Genomic DNA, 15,125 nt, shown 5'->3' with positions numbered 1-15,125 from the left:
TTATAATGCTCACAAATGACCAGTAAGGACTATTCAGGATGGAACTCTGATAAACAATACAAAATTTGAGGCAGATAGGTTGCATAATAGCCATATTTTAGCTGTTCAAAACGACAACTGATAATTGAGGGGACGCCACTGAGCTCAGTGACCACGCCCACCCACCAAAAATCCAAAACAATGTCAGAACACATGTGCTATATTTCATAACAACCGTATTTATTCAAGTATGACACCCAAATTTTTGTACCAAAAAAAGAGAAGCAAAGTTTGAGTGCGCGTTATCCACAAATCTGTTCTATTGGCTGTTGCTCAAACTTAAAAAAAAAAAAACTCAAGAAGTTTGGCGCAGATTTGCTGAATTACAGCAGTGATCTCCAAATTATTCCACAAAAAGACAGGTTTTCATTCCAACCCAGAAAGTGGACACCTCTCACCATTGCCTCGGCATCTGCTTTTCCCTGGTTAACTGGTTCTTGCAGCTAAATTTTCACTTCAGATTTTTTTTTGTGATTGAGAACTGACACAAGATTTTTTTGCAAACTTTTTTTTGCCTCATCTTTGCAAAAGAATACTGTTTAAATTTTTTTTTCACTCCCACAGACTTGCCTTGTGAGACCTTTCATTTTACCTGAACATTTTCAGCCATATAACAACCAGACAGAATCAATTATTAAACAAAACATTTATTATGCGTGAACAATTCCCTTCCTGCTTGGCGCTCGCACACACTCACACAAACTCACACACACTATGTTGACGTTTAAATAGGTGACACTGTGGTAATGGGCAGACCTCACTGTTGCTGCACATGCTTGAATAAAATGATGAATATTGTTTCTTATATACACCATCTGCCACAGAGACTAACATACAATCATAGAAAATGGAAAACGGAAAATGGGGCATGGGCAAATCAGTTATGAGATGGCTGAAGGTAAACCAAGAAGAAAAAAATATCAACTACGTGAATATGACAGTAACACTGACTGAATCCTAAGCTCTAGTTATTTTCAAGTCGTGAATTTAACTAATTGGGAGGGGTGGTCTGAGAGGGCCAGGGCGCCTTCTCCACCGGGGCTGACCAAGCTAATAAGGCACGACTAATACTTGGAGCGGAAAGGGGACCCCCCGGAGTTTTTTCTTTTTTTCTTTTTAGGGATGTGGGGGGACTACAGACTTGTAGCCGGCTTGTAAACAACTTGATTAGGAAAACCAATCTCAAGCACTTTTAATTCATTCACTGCCATTGACAGCGATAGACTGGCAGTGAATGATTTATTTTCCAGGGTCATTGACCGCAATAGAAGTACAATCCGTTTGGACAGTGAGGGATCTCCCGACTCCAAATGGATTGGACGTCAATTACCTTTAGTAGCCGCCATTGTTCATGAAATAATGTTGGAGCCGACGGAACAGCATGGTTGATGTGTTCTCCCAAATTTGAGTGTTGCATGTCATAACATGCCAAAGTAACAGAATGGTAAAAGTAAAAAATAAAAACATCTTAAAACATCCATCACTGTCAAAAGCAGTAAATGAGTTAAGCCCCTGATTCCAAAACGCAAACACCTTCCCCTTTACATTTTGCCTACCCAATGACACAAGACTGCACAATTGTGACTTCTGCGTGACAATGCATTAACTTCCTCTTGAGCCGTGATGGCGCTACAAATATATACGTGATAGATTCAGAAATGTATAATTTTAAACCCTTAAAGCATTGAGCACATCTGAATTGTACAACATGCATACATAATGAAACTTCCAAAACATTATTCAAACACTTTAAACAATGCATTAGCCGCCCAGCTAAGATTAAAAAACAAAGAAAAACATTAATCCATGTTGAACCAGTTGAAGAATAAAACGATTTTATGTATGAATCTATCGCATATGAGCGGAAATGTCACAAACTTGGCGCAGGACTACCCAATTGTGACTGCGCATACGTGTATAATGACAATAAAAGCATTCAATTCAATCAAGTAGCTGTATTATTCCAGGGGGAAAATACATTTTCCGGTAGTGACAAATAAGAACATTTATTATGTGATAAGTTTAGAATAAAATGTATTTTTTTTCATCTAAATTCATCACGTAAATAACTATAGGGCCATCGCGGCTCAAAAAGAGGCGACACATTCCATGCGCAGTGTCAATCGGAAAACTGAAGACTAATGTAGTTTACATACAAGTTTATGGCATTTAAATAAAGTTGAGCTTTTGTTTTTTTTTGTAATTTATAGCACTGTCATGGCTCAAGTCTCAATCAGGTAGTGACAAACAACAAGGGGTAGTGCAAACACTACAAACAAGAGAACAGAGTGCCACCCTGCTTCCACCTTTGGTACTGCCACACGTGTGCCCGAGAACAAAATGATTGATTGAAAGAGCGTCGCAATGTGGACGGTGAAAAGAAAAATGATGATTTCCTGAAACCCATCCAGAAGGTGGAGTAGAAGTGGAGGGAACGGGGTATGAAGGTGGCGGTCCATGGAAGATAGGAAGATAGGAAGTTAGGAGGCAGTCAATCGTGTTTGGTGTGCTCTTTGATGTCTTTGACGTCCTCCTCGTCCGTGTACTCAGACGGCTCATCACCCGGCTTCAGCAGCCGACCTACATAGTCGTACTTCTCTGAAACACCCACAAGGAAAAAAAAATGAGGTTACATAAGAGGGGAAAAAAACAACAACAAAAAGTTTTGTAAGTTCATATAATTAGATTTTTGATGTCAATAAAGAGCATATGGTTGTGAGTGTTCTCTATCCTTGTCAATGACAAGAAATATGGTGGCAACATTTTTTGTTTTTTTGGAGATTCAAATGAGGTGAATAAAGGCTATAAAGTCATACCTCCACTTACAAATGCCTCTAGGTACAAAATTTTCGGGTGTGGAACTTTCTGAAATGCAAATGAGTTCCTCGAGATACAAAAAATATCTAAGTTATGAAAACGTCAATACATTTCCCATATCTGTTATTTTATTTTGAAATTCTGCTTCTTGCTTGACAATTTCCCTACACTCTACTGGGCTGTCATTGGCTGTCTAACAACAACCCTCCATGTTTCTTTGACCGCCGTTGTGTGCTTAAACTTATGCTTGCTTAACGTTAGCTTCCTGACACTTGTCCACATGCACTTTAACAAAAATAGATTTTGCATGTTTATTCATTTTATTGGCTTTTTAAAAGATTTAATGATCATGTCCTCATTTTTGTGTCTCCTCACACGTTTCCTACAGAATTAGGACACTTGTGAATTTTAAGGGTTTATGGTAGTTTTGTCTTTGTCGTTAGTTGGTAGTTTTGGGTCGACCGTGGAACAAAATTTACAATTTTCATCTTACAAAAACATTTCTGGAACCAATTAATTGTGTAAGTAGAAGTACGACTGTATTTCATCGTTAAATTTTAAGATAGCAGGCCAGTTTGGAAAACAGAAATCTTTTGCATTTAATCTTTCATGTGTGCAATTTTCCCATTTCTCCATGTTCCATTTTTTTATTCTTGGTTACTAGGAGACTTCCAATCCATTTTAAAGGGGAGGGCTGACATTGAAAGAATGTTCATTCATTTTAGAGCCATTAACAGTGATAGATGTCCAATCCATTTAAAGTAGCAAACAGACTGATAGTCAATATTATGTTAAGAGGGGTTATTTGTTTAAATGGTTCATACTTATTTTGGTCATTGGCTCCATTGACAATGCTGACCACTGATTCCAGTCTCTTAAAGGGGAAGTAAAGGATTTTTTGTGTCAATGTGCTTTTGAGGCAGCATACCCATGAACTGCATCTCCCACTCTCTGACGCTCTCCATCTGAACGGCACTGAGGTCAGACAGGTCGTCGTACTCGTCCCTCAGGGCATTTTTCTCCAGGCAGAAGGTGGCCAGGCCTCGCGACGCGTCACGGCCCGCGAAAATCCCATACGGACCCTCTAACGCCGCCACAAAACAAAAATGTTAGCCAGACAAAACCAACACACAAAAAAGCAGGTTTTATATTCAAATAATTACACCATTGGATTATTTATATTTATAAATGGAAGTAGATTTCCTCACCCACAAATTCCATTTTGCTTCCTTTTTTGAAAAATAAGTTTATTGCCTCTTGGTCTGAATAAGGGCTGCCAAGATTGAATAAGCAATTTGAGTAGATAATCCATTCTGAGACATTGCTGACCTAAAACTTGTACAAATCCTTAGTTTTCAGTTTGAGGAGGGGTATTTCAGTGGCGAAAGGCTCATTTTCATATGATTTCCGTACAATTTGCTCTCATTTTGTGTGCTTAGTCAGATTTTCATTAAAAATTGGGACACTGACCAATTTCAAAGGGTTTAGTTGGTAGTTATGTGAAGAGCAAATTGAAGAATTTACATCTAAAGTAGCTTGAAAATTTCGTAAGTACGAAATTTTCAAGTTACGAAAAAAGTCTTGGAACCTATTAATTTTGTAAGTAGAGGTACGACTATACACACACACATACACACACATACATACATACATACATATGCGCACATACACACACTCACACAAAACAACCCTTATGGTATGGAAAGCCACTTGTTTTTATGTTAGTTAGAAGTAAAACATGCAATTTCTTGTATATTTATTCATGATTTTTGTAGTTTATCATTTGGCAAATATAATTTGAAAAGAATAAAAAACAACACTATTTTATAATCATTTTTAAAAGTGTTTACTGTAAATTTTCAGATTTATGTATTCTCAATAAAAGGCAGACTATTGTAATGAATCAGAATAAGATATGTGCAAACATCTGATTTACTTTGAAAACAATTGTACTCTACTTTTGTTTGTTATATCCATTGCACAACTCATCTGTGATTAGTTCTAATGCAGTTAAAATATTGCATCCAGAGTAACAGAACAGATTGTTTTTAGACACGAGTCAACTAACAGCAAAAGATAAATTATGAAAAATTCACTCGCTCTGAATTTTAGTTTCTAACCAGTACATTTCTAGCAGGTAGAGTTTTGGTTTCCCTAATGCGTCATTACTGAAGTACGCACGCGTCTGTGCATGGTCTATGAAGCGTGTACCTTTATCAGTGCAGATAAGATAGGCTCCAAGTGAGAAGATAAACATTTGCTGACATTTTCCGTCTGCACAATTTATTTTAAAAAAATGATTGCATGAATGATATTGTAAAAAAATGGCATTGCAACTTTTTGGGCGTTTGCGATATATTGCAATAGATATTCCAATATATTTTTTTAAATATATATTTTTTCACCAGATAATTTGATTAGCTCTGATTGAGAAGACTTTAGTTGACCATGACCACATTATCATATACCGATATTTTGGACTATAAGTTGCACCGCAGTCTAAGTTTAACCAGCACCAAACAGGATGGGAATCAGCACCACGAAAAGCCGCGTGTTCAGTCGAAAAAAGGTGGCATGCCTGTGGTGTTCAGGGATGAGGTCTTTCCCCAAGTGGACGAGTTAAATATTGTGGGGTCTTGTTCACGAGTAAGGGAAGACTGCATCGGGTGGGTCATGACCGAAAGAAAAAAGTTCTTGATACAAGCGGCCGAAATGAGTTTCCCCTGGAGGCTGTCGGGACTTCTTTTAGAGATAGGGCGAGAGGCTCTGAGTAAAGCCACTAATCCTCTGTTTCAAGGAATACCAGATGAGGTGTCTCAGGCATCTGATTAGGACACCTCTGGAAGCATCCATCCCGTATGAGGAGTGATGGGCATTTTCCGGTGGCAGTAGGCTGCGGGGTCGAGCTACGACACGCCTGGGAGACTATGTTGACTATGGCTAGCCGCCGAATGCTTTGAGATCCTATTGGAATTGCTGAATGTGGCTGGGGCATCCCTTAATGAAGCCACTGCCCCCACAACCCGACCTCAGATAAGATGGAGAAAACAGATGGATTGTTTAATAGCACATATTGTAACTACATTAATGATTAAATGGGCTCATGTCTACAATATATAATATAGATAATATATGGACTATAATATATAATATACAGATAATATATGGCCTTTTAAAACGTGTTGTTGTGACAGGCCAAATTTTAAGTCCAGTTTGGGGGTTCAAAATAGTGTCTGGGAGGAAACCAAGCTAAACCGCTAAAAGTAGGGTTTGAAGCCATTGTTAGTTATTCAAATGGCGTTTAGTTTTAAGGTTTCAAAGTAAGGTTCGAAGCCCCGGTAAGTTTCGATCTCGTGTTGAGGGTTTTAGATAAGGTACTTGTTTAGAATAAAGGCTATAAACTGAAGTTAGGGTTTCGAAATTGGGTTTTATGCATGTCTTAAGCACTCCAAATGGACACGGGCGAGGGCAAGTCAACACGTAAACACTTTAAACTTTCAAGTTGGCGTTGTGGGCTCGCTTGTTGCCTCGCGAAGCAGTCTAATGTCGCACCTTTTCTTCATGAAGTCAACGCGGACTTGCGCGCCTTCATAACAGACAAAAGCCACCACAACGAGCCAAGCTATCCCGCCATTCACGAAGATGCTTTACGCTCAATTGTCGCCACGTATACGAGCACAACTTGTTCATAGAAGTGTCCGTTTCAACTGGTTTGGACGAGAGAACGTTAACAAAGTCTAGAGTTAGTGGCACTTTAAAAAAGACACAAGCCTTTGAAAAGACCGAAGAAAGCCAGTCCGCCATTCACGAAGCTACTCTGCGCCCGAACGCGAGATGCTAAGCGGCGAGACGTTCACGTTACACTTACCTTTACCGTAGAACTTCTTCCCACTGGTCACATCGAACACTTTCATGTTAACTGCCATGAGAATGCGGGGGTTTTCTAGACCGTCGTATTCGCGAAGCTGTTCTAGCGTCAAGTCCCGCCGCCTCATCTTAGGAAGCACCGAGGCCTCGTCGCACGGGGCCGCGCCGTCCGCCCCAAGCCGTCTGGCCCACCGGCGGTAGAGCACAGCGCATGCCGCTAACACGGCCAGCAGCGCCGCCAGATTGAGCAGCGCAGCGCCGAGGCCAAACCTTCCGCCGCCGGACTCCTCTGCCGCTTCCCGGCCCTCGGAGTCGAGCGGAGAGCTCCAACTGTCTCCATCGTCCGCCATACTGCACGGTTAGCGTCTGGTCCCGTCTACCCGCCCCTCGACCCGTGTCGCGTTTGGGGATGTCGGAAAGTAGCGTGACGGCGAAGCCACGCCGGGATGGCCATTTTTCACACCACTTTGGCATCCACAGCTTGTGAAGTTAACAATGCCATTTCACCCGCTTTCCACACCCAAACGTCGAATAGAAGAACAATCGACTGCTAAAATACTGTTGATACAAATGAACTGTTCGCCGTCATTGCGACGGACTTTTCGTCATGTAAACCGATCACAAGACATCAAAAATGTACATCGTAACACTACGTTTAAGTATCGCGAAAAAAATAGTGAAAACGGACAACTTTGTCGCTGTCATTTTGTATTGCCTTTGCCGTAAAGTAACTATTGTGATGAGTTAGTTTCTCAAATTTCCCGCGTGAAGCCCTTTATTTTGATTGTGAGTTTAACGAGGGACACATGAAGGCAACACGTTAGCCGCCCACTTTTTCTTTTTGTCCTCACGTGGCATCTGTACTGTCAAAATGTGGAGTATAATGCTATTTTTCAAAGGCTAATTCTTCCATTTAGTCCACGCCAAGTCTTCCTATGTAGTTTAACAGCAAATGCGAGGAAAAATAGGTAACTAATGTTCTATTATATATTTTTCTTCCTTGCTGTCATATGAAGTTATTTATCAGATACAGCAGTAAGAAATAAACCTACAATATGTACATTTATACAATCAAGTTTTATTATTTTTTTCAGGCGTTTTTACAGTACATGCATTTCTTTACTCTCCCTGCTAAAACTGCTCACACACACTCCCACATTCCCCCTACTACGAATCACTTCCTAAAATCATAAAACATCCAAATATTTTTTTTTTATAGTATTTACATTTTTTCTTGTCATTCGGCTCCTAAACATCCATTTGTAGTCAACTGAAGCAAAAAGTAAAATAAAAATCAATTCAAGTGCTCTAAAAGCACCAAAAAGCACAGAAAATAAACTTTGACCCTTAAAAACACTTTCGGTTTCATTTATAGGGCGAACTCAAACCCATCATTCCAGCAGAACTTAAATCAATCATTATGCAAAAGGCCATGAAAACACCATCACAATCAAGCTGATAACAAGATAAATTAAGTCGAGATGAACTTTTTAAAGCTCGCCGATAGCATAAAATGAGTTTCAATTAAACGTGTCGACTTGATTGTCACAGAACGCATCTTTTGTTTTCCTCTTAAGAAGACGGATACTTAATACAGGTTGGAGAAGACTAGGGCACAGGTGGTCAGCAGATTGAGTTTGGCAAAAGTGAGGATTGAAAAGTGGGGGGGAATGCTTCTGACAGAAATGTCTTCATTGGGTGTCCTTCCCCGCTCGGGGATCCTCAGTGGCCTTCTTCTGGCCCCCTCCGTCTTTGTGCTGTGCTTTGAAGGATGATGCTTTTGAGGTAGAGTTAGGGGGTTGATGTCGACTTCGGCCATCGTCTCCCGCCGAGGAAGAGTGCCGTCTCCTCTGTCCTCCTTCCTCTCCCATGGGGGGCTGCAGGAACACCAAGGGGTTAAACATGAGGTTAAACAAGTCTAGAACCTCTCAGTTCTAACTTATCGTGCGCCTTTTGTGATCTTCCGAAGACCTCAAATCATTTTTTTTAAATAATGCAACTTTAACTAAATCAATGATTTCCATTGACGATGGTGATAGATGTCTATGAGGAAGTACAGTAAAGACTTGGGTATGAAAGGGCAAGGTGAATAGTGGAACATTTTAACTCATTGGATGTTGTTGCCATACATCCATCCAATCCATTTTGATTGGAAGGAGTTGGCATCGAATATAGTTAAATATTTCTTTTTTAAATGTTTGCATATTTTGTTTGTTACCAAAGTATCTTTGAGCATTGCCTTCTAGAACACCATTGCTTTCTACTTACCACCACTCTGAAATCTTCCAGGCTCTTGAACTGGGAGAGGTGTTCTTGCAGTTGTGGATCAATAGTCTGATTCTTCATCTTGGAGTACTTGAGGAAGGCCCAGAATTTCTCCAGGCCATACAGCTGACCTGCAAGGAACCTCAGCTTAATGAAGACGCTCATTTCCCAATGGTGTCCGTTACCTTTCTCAAAGTCCCGAAGCGTTTCTTCCTGGAAGTGCTTGAAAAGGTCCAATCGGAACCGCTTCTCCAGGCCATAGCTGTAGTACCGGAATAGACACTCTAGGCCGTACCTGGAAAAAGAATCTCAGAGTCTGTGCCTGTCATTTGCTTCCCATTTGAATAAATCCATCTTTACCTGTAGTTGTCTTTGGCATCCTCCAATGCGCACTGTTTGAAATCTTCGTACATCTTTCTGTTGTAGTTGTCTCTTAGAAAGAAAGACCAGAACCGGAACAGCGTGTTCATCTCCTGTGACTGGCCCACGCCCAGTCGTTTACGCTCTGAAATGGAAAGTAACGTCGCCATAAATCAGGGTGGCCGTCGTCGGCTTGTTGTTTTTCGCGTTGTTTGTACCGTTGAGGCAGCGTCGTCTGTATTTGTGGTAGCCTTGCTGCGTGAAGCCATTGTCCCGCAGCAGCTCGTGCGACGGATGCCAGAATTTAGGCAGAGATTGTGGTGTACAGCCGTAGCTTCCCGTCGTTGGGGCGCCTTCTGAGGGCGAGGCGTTGGAACTGCTGTATGGACCACCACCAAACGACAGGCAAAAAAAAGTTCAGTTCATTTGCAGTAACGTCAAAATGACAAGAGATGACAGTGATTGGATTAAATTGATAGTGATAGACAGAGTTGCTTTAAAAATGAAATGTTATTACATTGACCACAAAATAACATCGGCAGGTTAGAACGTAGAATGCTAAAACTACAGAAACACATCATGTAAGCGATTCTGTTCATAACTTTTATGGACAGAATATCTAGGCGCAGCCGTGAGTGACGTTGAAGGGGTCCGGTTTGGTTGCCTCAGTATTGAATCCCTGCTTTTTGCAGGGGTGTGGTTCTGTTGGCATCGTCTGGCCATTATCTCCAACTCTTGCTGGAACGCAGTGTCAAGGCCTTCTCTGCTGGCCTAATAAATATCTGAATCATTTATTATATTTTGGCCATGAATACTTAATAATAATTCCAAATTGTCTTTTGGCTTCCTTTCATTGCTTTCCCCCTGGTTGCACTGCTTCCAGATGTGTGTTTTCATATTCAAGCATTTAACCAATCACATTTCAGCCATTATTTGTTGCGAGGGTCAGAAATCTGTCTCAAGGCCTTCATAATTAGTTCTGCAGGCTCTGCTGTATTAAACAAGCGTTGATAAGACTTGCTTTTATCAGAATGCAGAATTAGATTGGGTGACACCAAGGCCTTCTCGCAGGCGTAGGGATACGTCATCGCTTTTACCAACCATGTTTGGCTAGTGATAGAGTAGGCTGACTAAAGCCAAAGTGAGCCAGCGAGAGATCACAAACTCCACCCACAATGCCCGACGGAGGAAAACAAATGGATTTGGTTGCAGATATGTTGACAAAGCCATTTTCCAGAAAAAATGGACATCATTAAGAAAAGGCGGGCAACGCTGCCACTTTCAGTTCACCAACTACTAGCCCTACTCTTGGCTCACAGGCTGCGAGGAACACTGCAAATTGTATTGTTGGGAGTGCTTGTTATTTGCCACCGATCGACATGGTGTTTGGAACACTGGATTTGCAAATTTGACTTGTTTAACCAAAGCAGCAATGAGACACTAACGCACTGCCGGACACTTACAAGCAACGGTGCTCTCCAAAACTTTTGGGGAACCCGAGGGGTGTTACAGTTCAGCGTGCAAGTGCGCAGGGAATAGGAGCGCCACAACGGAAAGGTAAAGAAAAATAGGGAACTCTTAAAAAGTTTGATAGACTCTGTAAACTTTCATTTCGGGGACATGATGAAAGCGCTGCATCCCCAAACAATTGTGGAATTTCTTTCTCTCATTTCTGAGAGAAACACAGATTTACATTAAGAGAAGAGATGAGAAGAGAAATAAAAGTACTGTTTGTCTCTGTAATGGTGAATGATTCTGTGCGGTGTGCTGATGGATTTAAAGCACATGATTTTGAATGTAGTTTTTTTGCTTCACACATTTCATGGCAATTTTGAGCTTTTAAACATGCTTTTTTTCAATACTACAGAACAACAAACTGGATGTATAGTTTTGTCCTGCAAGAGTATTGTGTCACAGTTGAGCACGAGAGGAGCCGATATGAGGAAAGCTACGAGGCCACTGAATACAATGCGGGTGCTCCAAGCGCACCGTACATTTTAGAGAACATTTTAGATTTTAAGGTGCACCCTATAGGCGTGAAAATATGGTAATTCATCGCACCTAATGGAAGAGGAGCGCGCCCGATGTTCACGCGAGTCCATCACCCAGCCAATGTGTGCTTCATGCGGGGGATTGGAACTATGCCGGGTCTTCTTCTTCCTGGGCATCTGGAAGGACAACATAATTAGGACCGCTCATGGTTTACCATAACAGTTAGTGTGTCATCTGGGCTAAAGGATAGTTTCTTCCCAAGAGCTGTGACCATAATCTACTCCAATTCTACACCTAGGAAAACCTAATCTAGACTAATTTCTTATCTTCTACTTTCACTAAAACTCCATAGGCTGCTAAAGACTAGTTACTTTTTGTATCCGACTACTTATTTATGTGACGACTTTGTCATGCTGACTACTTATTTATTATTCCTTATTTTTTGATGATTTATGTGTGAAGCTTTACATTTCATTACACAAGTATAATATAATAAGGGCATTCAATTAAATTTTCGGTTAGGAGCAACGGCCTCCGTCCGGAACCCACTATTTTTCTTCTTCGGAGCGGAGTTGAGTGACGGTCTCCTGTCTTCTGCCGTTTTCTTAGTGGCAAGCGGAAGACAGTGTTTTGGGAATTTTGATATTTTTATTTTTAATATAAAATATCACGAGAGTGAAGCCGCAATGTGCTTAAGGATGAGTTTTAATTGTTATTTGGATAAGACTCACATAACTGTTAATGAAGGACAATGTCTTACGTGGGCTCAAGTGCCACCGAACACCACAACTGGTTTGTTTTTGAATTTTAGTCAAATTTTAAAAACATAATTCATTAAAAGTTCATTTTTTATCTTTTGTTTATTTTATGTGTGCTCAATGCTGGATTTTTTAAAATTCATTATTATTAAATTCATTTTATTTGTATTTTTTGTGAATATTGGACTTAAACTCATTTTATTTGTATTTTTTGTGAATATTGGACTTAAACTTTGATGGATGGCCACCACTCTCCCACCTGTCCGTCAACAGCACAGCTCTCCTTCATCACTGGGTAAAATCGTGGTGCCTTGTTAGGGTCCTGACGCCCGGGGGTGCGTGGGGTTCTGGGCGTCCTGGGAGGGCGGACATCAGGTGATGCAGGCACTGATTTAGGCAGCGAGTGGGCCATTTCCGTCTCGCCCAGTTCTGGAATCACGACACGTAGGGGTCAAGAAGGGAAGAAGCCTCACACATCAACCAAAAGATATCACACATATTTAGAGTTAAAGGTGAAGGCGCGCGGATTGGGATGGCTATTATCAGTTGTCGGCAATTTTGCGTCATTAGACAATATCTTTCTAAATTTTCTAACGATTTTGAAACAACTTGGTTTTTCATGAACGTCAGCATACAAATTAATAGGTAAATTAATTGCAAACTTAAAATTTCTTTCTTTCAACATCAACCCTGAATCGTTGCCACGTTAATGCAAATAGATAACCATCTGAAAGCCTATAAAGATTCTGTGTTGTTAAAGAATTTCACCGCTTTATAATGGCCACTGGTTACTTATGCTACCTACCATATCTGACTTTCATTTGGCATTTGATTTGTGATATTTATTAGTCGACCACCTCTGTGGCCAAACTCACCAACGGGCAATAATGACGGCACTTCCTGGTTGAGGTCCACGGGGGCTTTTGGCGCGAGTGTGTCAAACTCATCCTGGCTGATGACGCTGAGTTTCTTGAAGTTCTCCACTTCCTGCTAGAGAACATAGAAAAAACACCTTTTTTCTTTGCTGTTTTTGGCTCTCGTCAAAGGTTGTAAAATGGCTGCTAGGTGAGCATGAGGGGCAAACATGACACATGGCAGGGGGACTTTGAACATTACACTGTGACCTTGCTGTGTGCATTAATGTGTGTTCAGGCCTGAAAGTTCCCATGTGTCATGTACTATGTCGCAAATACTGATCTTAACACTCTGGCGTTGACATATGCACCGGCACGTCCTGTGCGCATGTCATTCTTCAAGCCTCAGAACTTTGTATTTAGGTCACCCACATGTATGTACGTACGTACGTATATACATATACTTATATACATACATATATACATATACTTATATACATACATATATACATATATTTATATACATACATATACGTATATTTATATACATACATATATACGTATATTTATATACATACATATATACGTATATTTATATACATACATATATACATACATTTATACACACACACACACACACACATACACACATACACACACACACAATTTGAATAAACATTGTCTTGGGTGCGGGGATTATTAATTACCTTGGTGCAATCTTCCTGCTCCTGATCCTTCCACAGGTCCTGCTCGTAGTAGTATAGGCCATCATTGATGGCCTTGACGAGGTCAGCGGTCAGCTTGGCGCGTGATTCGCGTTGGCCCGTGCGGTCACCACTGGGATGCTTGCGCAGATACGGCGGCGTCTGTGTGACAATTAGGATCTTGTCCACGTCGCTGTCATCCAGCTCATAGTCCGAGTCGTCTTCGTCCGACCAGTCGGTGAAATGGTTCTTGCGTGGCGCCATCTGGTCCATCTCTTCATCGAACATGAAGTCCAGCTCCTCCTGGTCAGGCTGCGGGGCGCAACGCTCCTGTTGCTGAGGGACTGGTGCATCGCCACGGTCCTGAAATGCATGGGTGTTGACAAGGTGAGCCGGTTCACTCATCACGTTGATAAAACAAACTTAGGTTACTCTAAAAGTTAACTGCTTTAATATTGACCACACATTAATCACACCATATTAACACAACACTTCAGAAAAATGATCAACAAAAAGGCTTACTTTTATAATGTCTTTAAAATAGCCATTTGTACATTTTATTCATGTAATTTTTTTGCAACATACCTTTTAAAAAAAAAAATTGGGTTCCTAAGATTTAACATTACAGCGCACACCAGGTCCCATCTAAAGCATTTTCTACGTCTAAAGACGAATGCCTCAAGTTATATGCTTTTATATTACATTATATAAAATTATATATATTATGTATATTAAATATAGCACATTGTATTACATTGGAAAAAAGGTTAGTAATTAAAATTATATACAGTTGTACTTCGACCTACGATCAGCTCTATCAAATAATTCGCCCGCGATACAATCAAAATTTCGAGATGCGACCAAGCTAGGTGGCCATGACATGAGAGGTTGTTTATCATTGTAGCGCACCGTCTTTTTTTTGCCGCATCTCTTTCATGTATCTACGAGCACTGAACGATTTATTCAGTTTCGACCAGGAAATGCACAACGCGCATGCGCGGGCAAAAAGAGGGTTTTCTGGGTAATGAAGTATTCTCGTGCACACAGCGCCGATAGGCAATGCCACCGTTTCTCAGAATAAAACGTCATTACCCACAATCAATACTTGAGTAAGCTCAGCTGTTGCATTTCCTGTTATTCGATTCCTAAGCCCTAGCTCCCACGATCGTTCATTAAAGAATACTTCTCGTTGGCAAGTGGCCGTGCGTTATCCTATTGTGGGGAAACTTGTGTGCATCCTTTTTGGAGTATTTTGAAGGGAATACAACAGCAAATAGCCCATGGATAGTGAACGCGGGGGTGGAGGCGTGGCAAACAACTAACCCGGAAAACAAAAGGTAAAAAATGATTAAAACAAAATTAGAATTCAGTTTTGTGTAAAGTTACATTAAACATATGTTTGAGTGTGTCTGTATATATTAATCCAAGTTAATTTAAATTTGTGTGTTCGTTTACGAGTGCGTTGTGGA

The 15,125-nt window shown here is 40.7% G+C and overlaps 2 protein-coding genes across 4 annotated transcripts in view; both read right to left on the bottom strand.

Moving 5' to 3' along the window:
- Positions 1 to 666: 666 nt before the first annotated feature.
- On the bottom strand, positions 667 to 7,294 carry pgrmc2 (progesterone receptor membrane component 2). The gene is made up of 3 exons (XM_077730486.1): positions 6,725 to 7,294; positions 3,785 to 3,940; positions 667 to 2,637 (listed from the first exon to the last, which is right to left on the bottom strand). Exons 1-3 carry the CDS (start codon positions 7,071 to 7,073, stop codon positions 2,531 to 2,533), a joined length of 612 nt encoding a protein of 203 aa, XP_077586612.1. The 5' UTR covers positions 7,074 to 7,294; the 3' UTR covers positions 667 to 2,530.
- Positions 7,295 to 7,781: 487 nt separating this feature from the next.
- The window catches only part of larp1b (La ribonucleoprotein 1B), a 29,000-nt gene continuing 21,656 nt past the window's right edge, over positions 7,782 to 15,125 (bottom strand). For 2 of the 3 annotated variants that reach the window (XM_077730483.1, XM_077730485.1), the window contains 9 exons: positions 13,660 to 14,019; positions 12,974 to 13,088; positions 12,358 to 12,527; positions 11,410 to 11,516; positions 9,567 to 9,727; positions 9,349 to 9,493; positions 9,174 to 9,283; positions 8,992 to 9,119; positions 7,782 to 8,600 (listed from right to left, as the gene is read on the bottom strand). In XM_077730483.1, the coding sequence (XP_077586609.1) occupies positions 8,415 to 8,600; positions 8,992 to 9,119; positions 9,174 to 9,283; positions 9,349 to 9,493; positions 9,567 to 9,727; positions 11,410 to 11,516; positions 12,358 to 12,527; positions 12,974 to 13,088; positions 13,660 to 14,019 (1,482 nt within the window). In that variant the 3' untranslated portion in view covers positions 7,782 to 8,414. The remainder of the gene's footprint in view (positions 8,601 to 8,991; positions 9,120 to 9,173; positions 9,284 to 9,348; positions 9,494 to 9,566; positions 9,728 to 11,409; positions 11,517 to 12,357; positions 12,528 to 12,973; positions 13,089 to 13,659; positions 14,020 to 15,125) is intronic. The other variant, XM_077730484.1, reaches the window with a different exon arrangement.

The sequence above is a fragment of the Stigmatopora nigra genome, chromosome 13 (assembly GCF_051989575.1).
Source record: "Stigmatopora nigra isolate UIUO_SnigA chromosome 13, RoL_Snig_1.1, whole genome shotgun sequence".
NCBI classification, from domain to species: Eukaryota; Metazoa; Chordata; class Actinopteri; order Syngnathiformes; family Syngnathidae; genus Stigmatopora; species Stigmatopora nigra.
The sequence above is the reverse complement of the archived record's forward strand: the minus strand, read 5'-3'. Positions and strand labels throughout refer to the sequence as shown.

Excerpts from the sequence above, each read along its gene's own strand:
- pgrmc2 (XM_077730486.1), bottom strand. The coding sequence starts at position 7,073 with ATGGCGGACGATGGAGACAGTTGGAGCTCTCCGCTCGACTCCGAGGGC. Across the intron at positions 3,941-6,724 it reads GAAGAAGTTCTACGGTAAAG|AGGGTCCGTATGGGATTTTC; the intron begins GTAAGTGTAACG and ends TGGCGGCGTTAG. Across the intron at positions 2,638-3,784 it reads GTGGGAGATGCAGTTCATGG|AGAAGTACGACTATGTAGGT; the intron begins GTATGCTGCCTC and ends TGGGTGTTTCAG.